The following is a 13165-nucleotide window of genomic DNA, read 5'->3' on the forward strand; positions in this document are numbered from 1 at the left end:
AGAGCAGTGGGCAGCCACACCAGAGCACCCAGGGAGCAGTCAGGGGTTAGGTACCTTGCTCAATGGCACCTCAGCCCAAGGCCACCTCACGTTAACCTAACTGCATGTCTTTGGACTATGGGGGAAACCGGAGCACCCAGAGGAAACCCACGCGGACATGGGGAGAAAATGTAAACTCCACACAGAAAGGCCCTCGCCAGCCACTGGGTTCAAACCTGGAACCTTCTTGCTGTGAGGCGACCGTGCTAACCACTACACCACCATGCCGCCCATAATGTTATTGGTAATTGGTGTACACACCCATCTTGTACAGAATGTAGCATTCAAAGGAAAAGTCTTATTTATTAGCATTTATTAGCATACATATACTTTACACTCATGTATGGCTTTAAGTAACTTTTTTTTAAATTAAAATTTAAGTGAGAAAAGGTACTTTCAGCTTGATTATATCATAGATTTAAAAATGAAGGGTGTTTAAGAAGTCTTTAACATAATCGTCTGGCTCAGGGGTATGATAGTGAGGCCTAAAATGCACTGGCTTTAATATGCTTAGGATGGTAAGTGTCTCTGGGCTCTGACTCTCTCATGTGTGTAATGGTAATATTGTGTTAACTCAAGATCATGGCTCAGCCACAGGACCTGAAATGGTTCTTGCCATAAAACTAAACTGTTCTGGCAGTACTTGCCTATAAAAAGTCCTAGACAATATGAGTTTTATTTCCCTAAAACACCACCACCATCACCACCACCACCAACAACAACAACAACAGCAACAACAAAAATCTAGCTAGCTGATACTATTAGGAGATGAACGTAGTTTTCAATTTCTGCAGATACCAAGAGTTTGGGTTAAACGGGGCTTTAGTAATATGATTCTTAATTTCTCAAATTAAAATAACCAAAAGATAAACTGCAATATACATAAAAAAGACACACAAACATAAGTAACTATAACAATTTTAAAGTAAGCCCTCATATTTCTACAATCAGAAAAAAAAAGTATATGTGACTTTGTAGCTTAGCTAATTCCTGGAGCTGATTTCTCGGGCAGAAAAATATAAATTGAACCTGACATGACGAAATGATTGACATAAAGAAACACTGCAAATTAGAATGTAATTTTCTAAGATGTATTTATGTTACTTGTGGTGATATGAGGCAGCATGTGAGTGTATTAGCTCAACATGTGTTTTAGGGCAATCCATGAATCACTGTCAGAGATCCAAGCAGGGGTCCCGAGCCCAGGCTGACAGCAACAAACTAAAATGATCCACAACCATAAGATGGGGAAAAGAGGCCATGGTCAAAACTAGAAAAAAAAAACTAGAAGGGCACTCAGTAGAGTGCGTACCTCCACCAAGCCACATATTCGGATTTGGATCAAAATCTGTTAAATTGTTCTTTGGCCCGTGGCCCACCTTTCTTCACAATTTCATCAACATCATTTCACTACTTTTTGAGTTATATTAATAAAAGCAAGCAAACAAACAGAGGTGAAAACATAACCTCCTCCAACAAAGTTGGCAGAGGTAACAAACCCTACCATAGAACTGATACTGGAGAACAAGACTTTGACTTAATGATAAAATGCATGATAACAGCAATACATATGTTCACAAACATGTCAAGGACTAAACACAGAACGGGTGAACACAGTAGAGAAACAACCAATGGCATGACTGTGAAAGAGACAGAACTGAAAGCATGTGATAATGTGCCTTATCAAAAAGAAGTATACTTCAAGTTCATTTTATTAAGTATACTTAAGTAAAGTTAAAGTATATTTCCTTATGTATACTTTTGTGTACCAAGTATACTGATATCAAAGTACTTACAGTATACTTGTAAGTAAACTAATCTATTACTTCTTGGGACTAAACTGGCCCACTTTTAGTTTATAAAAAGTATACTTTAAGTCTAAGAGAAGTAAACTTGGAGTATACAACTAGTATTTTTTATTTTGTACTGCAAGTATACCACAAGTAAATTTATATACTAATAGTTTACTAGTTCTATACTTGTAGTCCACTCTTTAGTTTACAAAAGCATACTTCATAGTATACTGGAAATATACTATGAGTTTACAACCCTGATTCCAAAAAAGTTGGGACAAAGTACAAATTGTAAATAAAAATGGAATGCAATAATTTACAAAACTCAAAAACTGATATTGTATTCATAATAGAACATAGACAACATATCAAATGTTGAAAATGAGACATTTTGAAATTTCATGCCAAATATTGGCTCATTTGAAATTTCACGACAGCAACACATCTCAAAAAAGTTGGGACGGGGCAATAAGAGGCTGGAAAAGTTAAAGGTACAAAAAAGGAACAGCTGGAGGACCAAATTGCAACTCATTAGGTCAATTGGCAATAGGTCATTAACATGACTGGGTATAAAAAGAGCATCTTGGAGTGGCAGCAGCTCTCAGAAGTAAAGATGGGAAGAGGATCACCAATCCCCCTAATTCTGCGCCAACAAATAGTGGAGCAATATCAGAAAGGAGTTCGACAGTGTAAAATTGCAAAGAGTTTGAACATATCATCATCTACAGTGCATAATATCATCAAAAGATTCAGAGAATCTGGAAGAATCTCTGTGCGTAAGGGTCAAGGCTGGAAAACCATACTGGGTGCCCGTGATCTTCGGGCCCTTAGACAGCACTGCATCATATACAGGCATGCTTCTGTATTGGAAATCATAAAATGGGCTCAGGAACATTTCCAGAGAACATTATCTGTGAACACAATTCACCGTGCCATCCGCCGTTGCCAGCTAAAACTCTATAGTTCAAAGAAGAAGCTGTATCTAAACATGATCCAGAAGCGCAGACGTCTTCTCTGGGCCTAGGCTCATTTAAAATGGACTGTGGCAAAGTGGAAAACTGTTCTGTGGTCAGACGAATCAAAATTTGAAGTTCTTTATGGAAATCAGGGACGCCGTGTCATTCGGACTAAAGAGGAGAAGGACGACCCAAGTTGTTATCAGCGCTCAGTTCAGAAGCCTGCATCTCTGATGGTATGGGGTTGCATTAGTGCGTGTGGCATGGGCAGCTTACACATCTGGAAAGACACCATCAATGCTGAAAGGTATATCCAGGTTCTAGAGCAACATATGCTCCCATCCAGATGACGTCTTTTTCAGGGAAGACCTTGCATTTTCCAACATGACAATGCCAAACCACATACTGCATCAATTACAGCATCATGGCTGCGTAGAAGAAGGGTCCGGGTACTGAACTGGCCAGCCTGCAGTCCAGATCTTTCACCCATAGAAAACATTTGGCGCATCATAAAACGGAAGATACAACAAAAAAGACCTAAGACAGTTGAGCAACTAGAATCCTACATTAGACAAGAATGGGTTAACATTACTATCCTTAAACTTGAGCAACTTGTCTCCTCAGTCCCCAGACGTTTACAGACTGTTGTAAAGAGAAAAGGGGATGTCTCACAGTGGGAAACATGGCCTTGTCCCAACTTTTTTGAGATGTGTTGTCATGAAATTTAAAATCACCTAATTTTTCTCTTTAAATGATACATTTTCTCAGTTTAAACATTTGATGTCATCTATGTTCTATTCTGAATAAAATATGGAATTTTGAAATTTCCACATCATTGCATTCCGTTTTTATTTATAATTTGTACTTTGTCCCAACTTTTTTGGAATCGGGGTTGTACTTGTTTTATACTTTTAGTCCACTTTTTAGTTTACTCTGTAGAATACTTTGTAGTAAACTGGAAATATACTATTGGTTTACTTGTTACACACTTCTAGTCCACTTTTTAGTTTATAAAAGTATACTTTATAGCATGTTGGAAGTATACCATTAGTTACTAGTTATATACATCTAGTCCACTTTTTAGTTTTGAAGTATACTGCAACTACCCTTCTAGGTATACATCTAGGTATATATATTAGTTTTCTAGCCCTAACCCTTACCTCATGCACACTACCAGGAGACAACTTAAGCGTTTTGTACCTTAAGTTACAATGAAGTTATAAAGGTAAGAATTCACAAAATAACAACAGATACTCAGGATTAAGAACATATTCATTTTCTTTAAAAATCAAAATTTAAAGCCAAAATATAAAAACATGCCAATGACAACTGAAATTGACATCCAAGCTCTAAAGAAAAATAAATAAATAAATAAATAAATAAAATGAATTATCCCACTCAAGAGAAATTTCAAAACAAAACAAAAAAACTAATCTGGAACCACAAACATACCTAAGAGTCAACAACGCTGTCTATAAGGCACAAATATTTTAATACTTTATTACACTTTTGTTCAGTATAACTTAATCAAAAGTTTAAGTATAAGCTTAATATACTTCGACTTTTCTGTATACTTTTCAGTATAAGCCAAGTATACTAATGTATAACTTTATTAAGTATATCGCTGATAAGTAAATAAAAAGTAAACTGAAAGCATACTCTCTTATTTTTAGTTTAAAAGAAGTATACTAGAAGCACACTTGAATAAACTTCTTTTTTGTAAGGGGTAAACATGACATGAAAGCAACACTAATTGAACTGGAAAGTGGAATGTGCACCAAGATGGGAATTCATGACTTTTTACATCATATTAACTCATTGTATCCTTAAAGGATATGGGACATGAAACATAAAAGCACGCTATATCAGTTTCTTTCCATTAAAAATATGAATTAATTGCATCAACAAATACAAAATAATCTATTAAATTCAGCAAAATCGTTATATTCGTGATGATTATATGGCATTTCTGCTCGACTTCCGATATGCACTTTTTGCAACCGGAAGAGCCGCTGTCACGTGATCATACATCACAAAAACTTTCAGGCACAGCACAAGCGGGTAGATGAATGGAGAAGTGGATGACAAGAAAATTGTTTTTATAGTCTTTAAAGTACATTGAACATCATGGTGTATTGTGCTGCTTATGGTTGCAATAATTCCAATGGGAAATGCCCTGGAGTAAGTTTTTTTGCATTCCCCAAGGACCCGAAGCTGAGGAAAGTGTGGGCTCACCTGCGCATGCGCAGTAGGCTTCGCAGGACAACTTTACAGAACACCTGTTGAAAAAAACTTTGCACCTATTGTTTCCCACAAACTGTATTCGGACCATTTCACTGAGGATTCTTTCAACATTAATACTCAGGTACTGAGCGATATTAATTCATGAAACAGGAAGCATAAGGATGAGAAAAAAAAAAACCAGTTCAAATCGGGAAGCCACGCACACCTGCGCCAGGCTGCACAAATGCGCGCAGCTTCCCGACCCAAACTGCCTCTCTCTCATCCTTACACTTCATGCCTCATGCTCCATGAACCAACATCGCTATTTAAAAAAAAAAATCAGATCTGCGCGATTCAGCCGTGAAAAAGGCGGCATCCGCCGAAAGGCGCGCTGTTTGCATCCCTGCACGGAGGCCAGGGGACAGGGCAGGAATATTTTTGTTGATATGAGTGATCCGGTGCGATTTCGCGACCCCCCTGTTGAAGACCTCTGCGCTAAGCGACTGAAAGCCGAGGTAAGGATTAGTATTATAATTTTGGGTGTATCAATTATTGATTATCATAATTCTGACTCGTTTCGCCATTTTGAATGTTTTCATCTCGGACTCTGGAAGCATTGTATCTCAATCAATCTCGAAAAATATCAGCAAAAGAAAAACTAGCTTGCAACGGACTTTAGCTAGATCTATGATGAACTTTCAATGTCTCATCTCATTATCTCTAGCCGCTTTATCCTTCTACAGGGTCGCAGGCAAGCTGGAGCCTATCCCAGCTGACTACGGGTGAAAGGCGGGGTACACCCTGGACAAGTCGCCAGGTCATCACAGGGCTGACACATAGACACAGACAACCATTCACACTCACATTCACACCTACGGTCAATTTAGAGTCACCAGTTAGCCTAACCTGCATGTCTTTGGACTGTGGGGGAAACCGGAGCACCCGGAGGAAACCCACGCGGACACGGGGAGAACATGCAAACTACACACAGAAAGGCCCTCGCCGGCCCCGGGGCTCGAACCCGGACCTTCTTGCTGTGAGCCGACAGCGCTAACCACTACACCACCGTGCCGCCCCAACTTTCAATGTATGATACAAAAATAATACTTCTTTCAACAGATCATTAGCCTTTGAGCAGAATTGTTTTTAACTTACCAGGATGTGTTATCGAGCCGACCGCTTTCAGTTTCATGAGGGCTGAATGAACTCTCACTCTCAGAATCATCTGACCCGTCAGAGTAAAGACAAGATCCATGTTCATGTGAATTTCCAGCTATCGGTTCGAATTGATAGGGTCTAACTTCACATCTCTGTGAAACATCGGGAATGTCACTGTCGATGGTGTCCATTTCGGTAACCTGTTTACATTAGATTCCCAAGCGCTGGCTCCTTGGAAAGTTTTTGTGACGTCACGGGTCACGTGACCACCTAGCTCATTAACGAATCCTTGTTTTACGCTGATGTATAAAAAAACTTGAATAATGTGATGATTTTCACATTTTTGATGCCCTGCAGTGATTTAGATGGCATTTCTTATGTCCTTTATACATAATTATGCCCAGGTAAAAATCCATGTCCCATATCCTTTAACATCAGTCAATTTTATGAGCCAACCAATATGTCCATGGGGTCCTAGCTCATATCGACTGTTTCATATTTCCAATATTCTCAGAATGTTCTCCTTAAAATGTGACTATGACAAGTATCTTGGAGTTTGAATTACTTCAACAAGACTGTCACTGTATTTGGCTAAAGAATTGTGTTCATGTGTGTTTTCTTACATCAGGGGCCAAAGCTGATAAAGCAAACATTGCTGAACAGAGTGTAACAGCTTCCTGTTGTGTGGAGGGTGAGACTGTAGCACATATGAAGCCACGGCATGCACCGTTTGCTCCCCTTGAGACCACTGATGACTTCCTATCGCAACCTCACACACTCAGTGTAAGTCAAGTTGGAATTCTGGAGGAAAGATAATGGTAACCTCGGACTTTTTCTAGGCCTCTACTTTGGTATAATTAATGCTTATTAAGTGATATCATAGCCATTACAATGTATGCAGGGTCAGCTGTGTGTGTCATTACAAGAAAGCTCTGGTGCACCGGAGGTCAGATTTCATCAGGCAATCTCAGGCACAAGAGAGACAACACCTGCTCAACACACACACCGGCTCTATCATCAATTGTCCACTCAGGGACAGAGAGGTGAGCAGTGCACACACACACACACACACACACGAATCATCACGAGTGCCAGAAACTCATAAAGGAACCAAGATTTGGCCAACACACACACAGAGGAAGGAAAGTGGATTAGACAAGACGCAAGAAGCCTTTATTATCACACGGACAATCACGCACAGACTCAAGCACAGTGAAATTCCTCCTCTGCATTTAACCCATATGAAACAGTGAACACACACAAGTGAGCAATGAGCACACACACATACCAGAGCACTGGGCAGCTATGCTACAGCACCCTGGGAGCAGTTGGGGGTTAGGTGCCTTGCTCAAGGGCACTTCAGCCCAAACTCAGGCCATGGCTGCCCCATGTTTACCTAACCGCATGTCTTTGGACTTTGGGGAAAACCAGAGCACCCGGAGAAAACCCACGCAGACACACGGAGAACATGCAAACTCCACACAGAATGGCGCCCATCAGCTGTGGGGTTTGAACCCAAAACCTTCTTGCTGTGAGGCAACAGTGCTAACCATTACACCACCATGCTGCCCATTATGGATATTCTGTACCCTATTGGAATACGTTTGGACACCAAAATATACGGTGTAATAGCTGGTATAGAAATACATTTCGAACTGCAGATCGATATATTAATATGCAGCATTATAGCAAGACAATGGTGTATTAAGGAAACTGCTATGTACACACACAAAATCCATCGATTATCCGCAACTGCTGATCCTGTACAGGGTCACAGGCAAGCTGGAGCCTATCCCAGCTGACTATGGGTGAGAGACGGGGTACACCCTGGACAAGTCGTCAGGTCATTGCAGGGCTGACATATAGAGACAAACAACCATCCATACCTACAGTCAATTAAGAGCCATCAATTAACCTAACCTGCATGTTTTTGGACTGTGGAGGAAACCTACAGAGAGCATGCAAACTCCACACAGAAAGGCCCCTGTTGGCCATGTGAGTTGAACCCAGAACCTTCTTGCTGTGAGGCAACAGTGCTAACCACTACACCACCATGCCACCCACACACACACACATTAATAAGTATGTGCAATAAGCTTTTCTTATCCTCAAAGCAATAGCATTTGACCCATGCCAAACTGCTGACTTTATTTCATGAAATCTGATCATAGTATGACTTCAATACAGTTTGTTTGTTTTATCTGTAACTGCTTATCCCGTGCAGGGTCACAGGGGGCAAGCTGGAGCCTATCCCAGCTGACCATGGGCGAGAGACAGGGTACACCCTGGACAAGTTACCTGCTGACACACACATAGAGACACAAACAATCATTCACACTCGCGGTCAATTTAGAGTCACCAATTAACCTAACCTGCATATCTTTGGCAAACCCACGTAGACACGGGGAGAACATGTAAACTCCACACAGAAAGGCCCTTGTCGGCCGCTGGGCTCGAACCCAGAACCTGCTGTGAGGCAACAGTGTTAACCACTACACCACCGTGCCACCCATACACACATGCATTAATAAATATTAAATAATTTCTCATCCTCAGAGCAATAGCATTTGGCCCATGCCAAATTTCTGACTTTATTTCATGAAATCTGATTGTAGCATGATCTCAAGTTAGACCTCAATACAGTAATTGGTAATATTCCTGGAAATGACCGTAATTAAAATACCTGTATATTTTCAATACACTTGAATTCCTCATTATAAAATAGGAACATAAAATATTCCAGTTCAGTGTTCGAGTGTTATAGATGTATTTAGATGTGCAGTATTCAGTTGCAAAGTTGAACTGCAACCACCTTTTGCACAACACTTTTACAGTGGAGACATCGCCCCCTGCTGGAAAAAAGTGTCAAATACACAAAGAAAAAATCCTACAGTCGTTTCCAGTACTACAGTAATACCCAGCTACTGGGGTTGCACAAGCCAGTGCATCCTTAGTGCCAGTCCCACGCCTGGACAGATTGGGGAAGGTTGTATCAGGAATGGCATCCGGTGTAAAAACATATGCCAAATCAAATATTCGGGTCATGATGATCTGCTGTGGCGACCCCTAACAGGAACAGCTGAAAGGAGAAGTTGTTTCCAGTACTAACATATCTGTTGCAAAATGACTGGACTATCATAAATGAATAACTAGACCGGACAATTCCCCGGGGGAAATTGTGAGAGGATGCAGTGCGCGAAGCAATTCGGTCACGCATGTTTGCTGGCCGTGAATGTGTGACCCGCAATGATGTTTCAATGCAATGATTATGTGTGTGCTTGAGACAGCAGCCGTCATGAAGAAGAGCTATTCAAGAGGATAAACAAAGTGACTACAGGCGGAAATTAGCATGTACTGCTATAACCTGGGACAGACATCTGTCCTTACCACAAGGATAATGTTTAATTTGTGCACTGTCCCTTTTAAAAATAAAATAAACTCTAAGAAGAGTGTTTGTAGTTTGTATGTACGAACAGAAGTGTTCCTAATAAAGTGGGCGGCTAAGGTGAGGCCTGTCGGCTGCCCTCTTCTCAGTTTGAGGCTTCTCATTCAAAAACTGTAAATCCTATCGTTTAGGTAGACACATTGTGTGAATCAGGACAAGTTTTACTACTACTTTTGAGAAAATCATGTCTGTAGAGTGAAATTTGTGGCAGAAAACACAGTTTAAGCGAGAAAGTTTGACCTTATTTTCAAGCTGTCTACACTAACTAAACGAGCTCCACTGGTGTGTAACGCAATAGACACCCATTCAAAAGCCGGATTTTCTCCCGGAACCCACATGGCGTTTGAGCCGGGACTGATCCGAAAGTGTAGAACCTAGCAGAAAAGTTGAATGCCAGATCCACAGAGGAGAAGTTTTCCTACGTTTTAGAGTTTGAATCACGTCTCTAGGTGAAAGCATGCCAGAGCAGCGGATGTTTGAAAAACATTGAAAAAGTGCTTTTTTTTCAATTAATTCCATAGAAATGAATGGGGGTTTTTTGGACGATTTTTTCGCGACTACGTCGCGAAAAAATCGTATTCTGTAGAGAAAAGTAATAGCATAGCGAGTCCGATCGAGCCGCACGTTTTGATATATTGTTTGTCTGTGTGCGACGTACGGTTATTGAGTTAATCGAAATCGAAATTTGCGTAGGAATAAGATTAAGAAGAAGAAGAAGAAGAAGAAGAAGAAATACGTAGAAGAACAATAGTTGCAGTGCTTTGCACTGCAACCTATGGGCTCCCCTAGGGGAGCCCATAGGTTGCTGTGCTGCAGCACTGCATCCTAATTACTGAAGTATTGAGCTAAACTGGTGATCTAAAATGGTTCCTTTCCTTGTTGTTGGGGTGGTACCCTTAACTTTTGTACCTTTTGATATGTACCTTTTAAATGGAAATGTGGCTATATTGTACCTTAAAAAAATCCATCCATCCATTCAGGCTCACAGGGGAAGTTGGAGCCAATCCCAGCGGACTTCGAGTGAGAGGTGGAAAGACAAACAACCATTCACACTCACAGTCACACCTATGGGCAATTTAGAGCAGCCATTTGACCTAATCTGCATGTCTTTGGATGATTCGATCTAAGAGAGAGAATCTGCATGTCTTTGGATGATTCGGATCTAAGCATTACCGAACTGGGCCCACTGTATCTACTATGAAGATTCATCAAGAGAAAGTCTATTGACGCTTATAGCATTGTATTTGCTGAGTTATTCAAGAGGATATGGAATATAAAAAAAAAATCCATCCATCCATTCAGGCTCACAGGGGAAGTTGGAGCCAATCCCAGCGGACTTCGAGTGAGAGGTGGAAAGACAAACAACCATTCACACTCACAGTCACACCTATGGGCAATTTAGAGCAGCCATTTGACCTAATCTGCATGTCTTTGGATGATTCGATCTAAGAGAGAGAATCTGCATGTCTTTGGATGACATGTGGGAGGAGAACATGCAAACTCCAGACGGAAAGGCCTTGGTCAGCCGCGAGGTTCAAACACAGAACCTTCTTGCTGTGAGGTGACAGTGCTAACCATTGCATCACTATGCCACCCACCTTTAAAATAATTGCATCATAACTATCTTTATGGGTGGCATGGTGGTGTAGTGGTTAGGAATGTTGCCTCAGAGCAAGAAGGTTTTGGGTTCAAGCCCCACCACCGACGGGGGCCTTTCTGTATGGAGTTTGCATGTTCTCTGTGTGTCTGCACAGGTTTCCTCTGGGTGCTCCGGTTTCCCTCACAGTACAAAGACATGCAGGTTAGCTTAACATGGGGCAGCCATGGGCTGAAGGTTGGGCTGAAGTGCCCTTGAGAAAGGCCACCTAATGCCCAACTGCTCCCCAGGTGCTGTAGCATAGCTGCCCAGTGCTCTGGTGTGTGTGTGTGCTCACTTGTGTGTGTTCACTGCTTCAGATGGGTTAAATACAGAGGAGACATTTCACTGTCGTTAAGTCCTTGTTCTTGTTAAAGGTATACTACATGCACAGGTCTTGATAAAAGATGCATACTAAAGGTACAAAAAGTGTACAATGGAAGATCGATGTGACAAGGAAAGCTACAGTTCAATACCATTTTTTCTATCAGGATAAAAATAGTATAGTATGGATTTAGTGTTTTGATGTAGCGTTATTCAGTTCATTTTAAATTCAGATTGATTTTTTTTTGAAGAGCTTGACTTATGCCGTAAATACTGTATATCACTCTGAAAAAGCATTCATTTTGAGTTTCGCTCATTTGGAGTTGAGCTTTGATTTCCAGATGACGGTATGATACAGAGCATCATGCTGGAATGAAACCTTCCTCTTTTGCTCACATAAGTATATTCCATATCCTCTTGAATAACTCAGCAAATACAATGCTATAAGCGTCAATAGACTTTCTCTTGATGAATCTTCATAGTAGATACAGTGGGCCCAGTTCGGTAATGCTTAGATCCGAATCATCTCAGCCTTACAAAACGCACTGTTATGAACATAGAGCAGTGAGAGTGGAAGTGTGGTAATGATATATATATATATATATATATATATATATATATATATATATATATATATATATATATATATATGTGTATGTGTGTGTGTGTGTGTTCTGCAGATAGCATTTGCGAATCAGCAGACCAAAATATCTTGGGGAAGCAGATGCAACAGCAGTTCAGATAGTGAGTTCTAATCTGAGCCGTAGTCACATACCACATTTCCTCTTCCTCCTCCTCTCTGTAACTCTCATACCCTTTTTTCAGTCTCACTTACTCCCGCCACCTGATATTCCTATCGCTATTCGTCGTGAGTGAGGAGTTTTGAGTCCCTGACTGCAGGGCTTTGCTGCTCTCATTGCATTTTCTTTCAGCCTGCTTGTCTCCGTACTGCTGAAGAAACTCCATCTGATAGGAGAAGTTTACGTTATTATGCTTCAGGCTGATTTTGAATGAAGGAAAGCTTCACAGTAAATAATCTCAATTGACTGAGAGTGTTGGAGAACTGTATAACTGTCTGCACAGCCTGTCTTATTGGTAATAACTGTCTCCAAAACGTCACTAATCTCTCGGTCTTTAAAAAAAAAAATCTTTTCTAGATTTGGTGAGTGTGAGATCTTTGTCAGCTAACCTAACCAATGCAGACCTGCAAGACTTTAAAAAAAAAAATATATATATATTTTTATTGGTCTCACAAGATACTGTATGATAGTTCCACAATACAAGACATAACCTACTAAGGATGGTAGGATTAAATGCAAACTACAGCTTCAATGACATGTTTCTCAGTGCCAGTAAAATAATAATAAATGATTTCGACCTAAATTGGGTGCTCCAGGAAGTAGAGTTTACCGTGAGCTGGCCTTGTGGTTAGCGGGGAAGCCATGGCTTAATGATTAGAGAAGCAGCTTTGGGACCAAAAGGTTGCTGGTTTGATTCCCTGGACCAGCAAGGCACCTAACCCCCAACTGCTCTGCGACATACAACTGTATGCTGTATGTCACTCTAGATGAGAGTGTCTGCTACAGCAAAT

At 40.7% G+C, this 13165-nt stretch overlaps 1 protein-coding gene across 1 annotated transcript in view; it reads left to right on the top strand.

Moving 5' to 3' along the window:
* LOC132897833 (uncharacterized) overlaps positions 1 to 13165 on the top strand; it is a 38264-nt gene that overhangs the window by 9836 nt on the left and 15263 nt on the right. The window contains exons 3-4 of the mRNA XM_060939072.1: positions 6798 to 6952; positions 7071 to 7212. Of these exons, the coding sequence (XP_060795055.1) occupies positions 6798 to 6952; positions 7071 to 7212 (297 nt within the window). The remainder of the gene's footprint in view (positions 1 to 6797; positions 6953 to 7070; positions 7213 to 13165) is intronic.

Source organism: Neoarius graeffei, chromosome 14 (genome assembly GCF_027579695.1).
Source record: "Neoarius graeffei isolate fNeoGra1 chromosome 14, fNeoGra1.pri, whole genome shotgun sequence".
Lineage (NCBI taxonomy): Eukaryota > Metazoa > Chordata > Actinopteri > Siluriformes > Ariidae > Neoarius > Neoarius graeffei.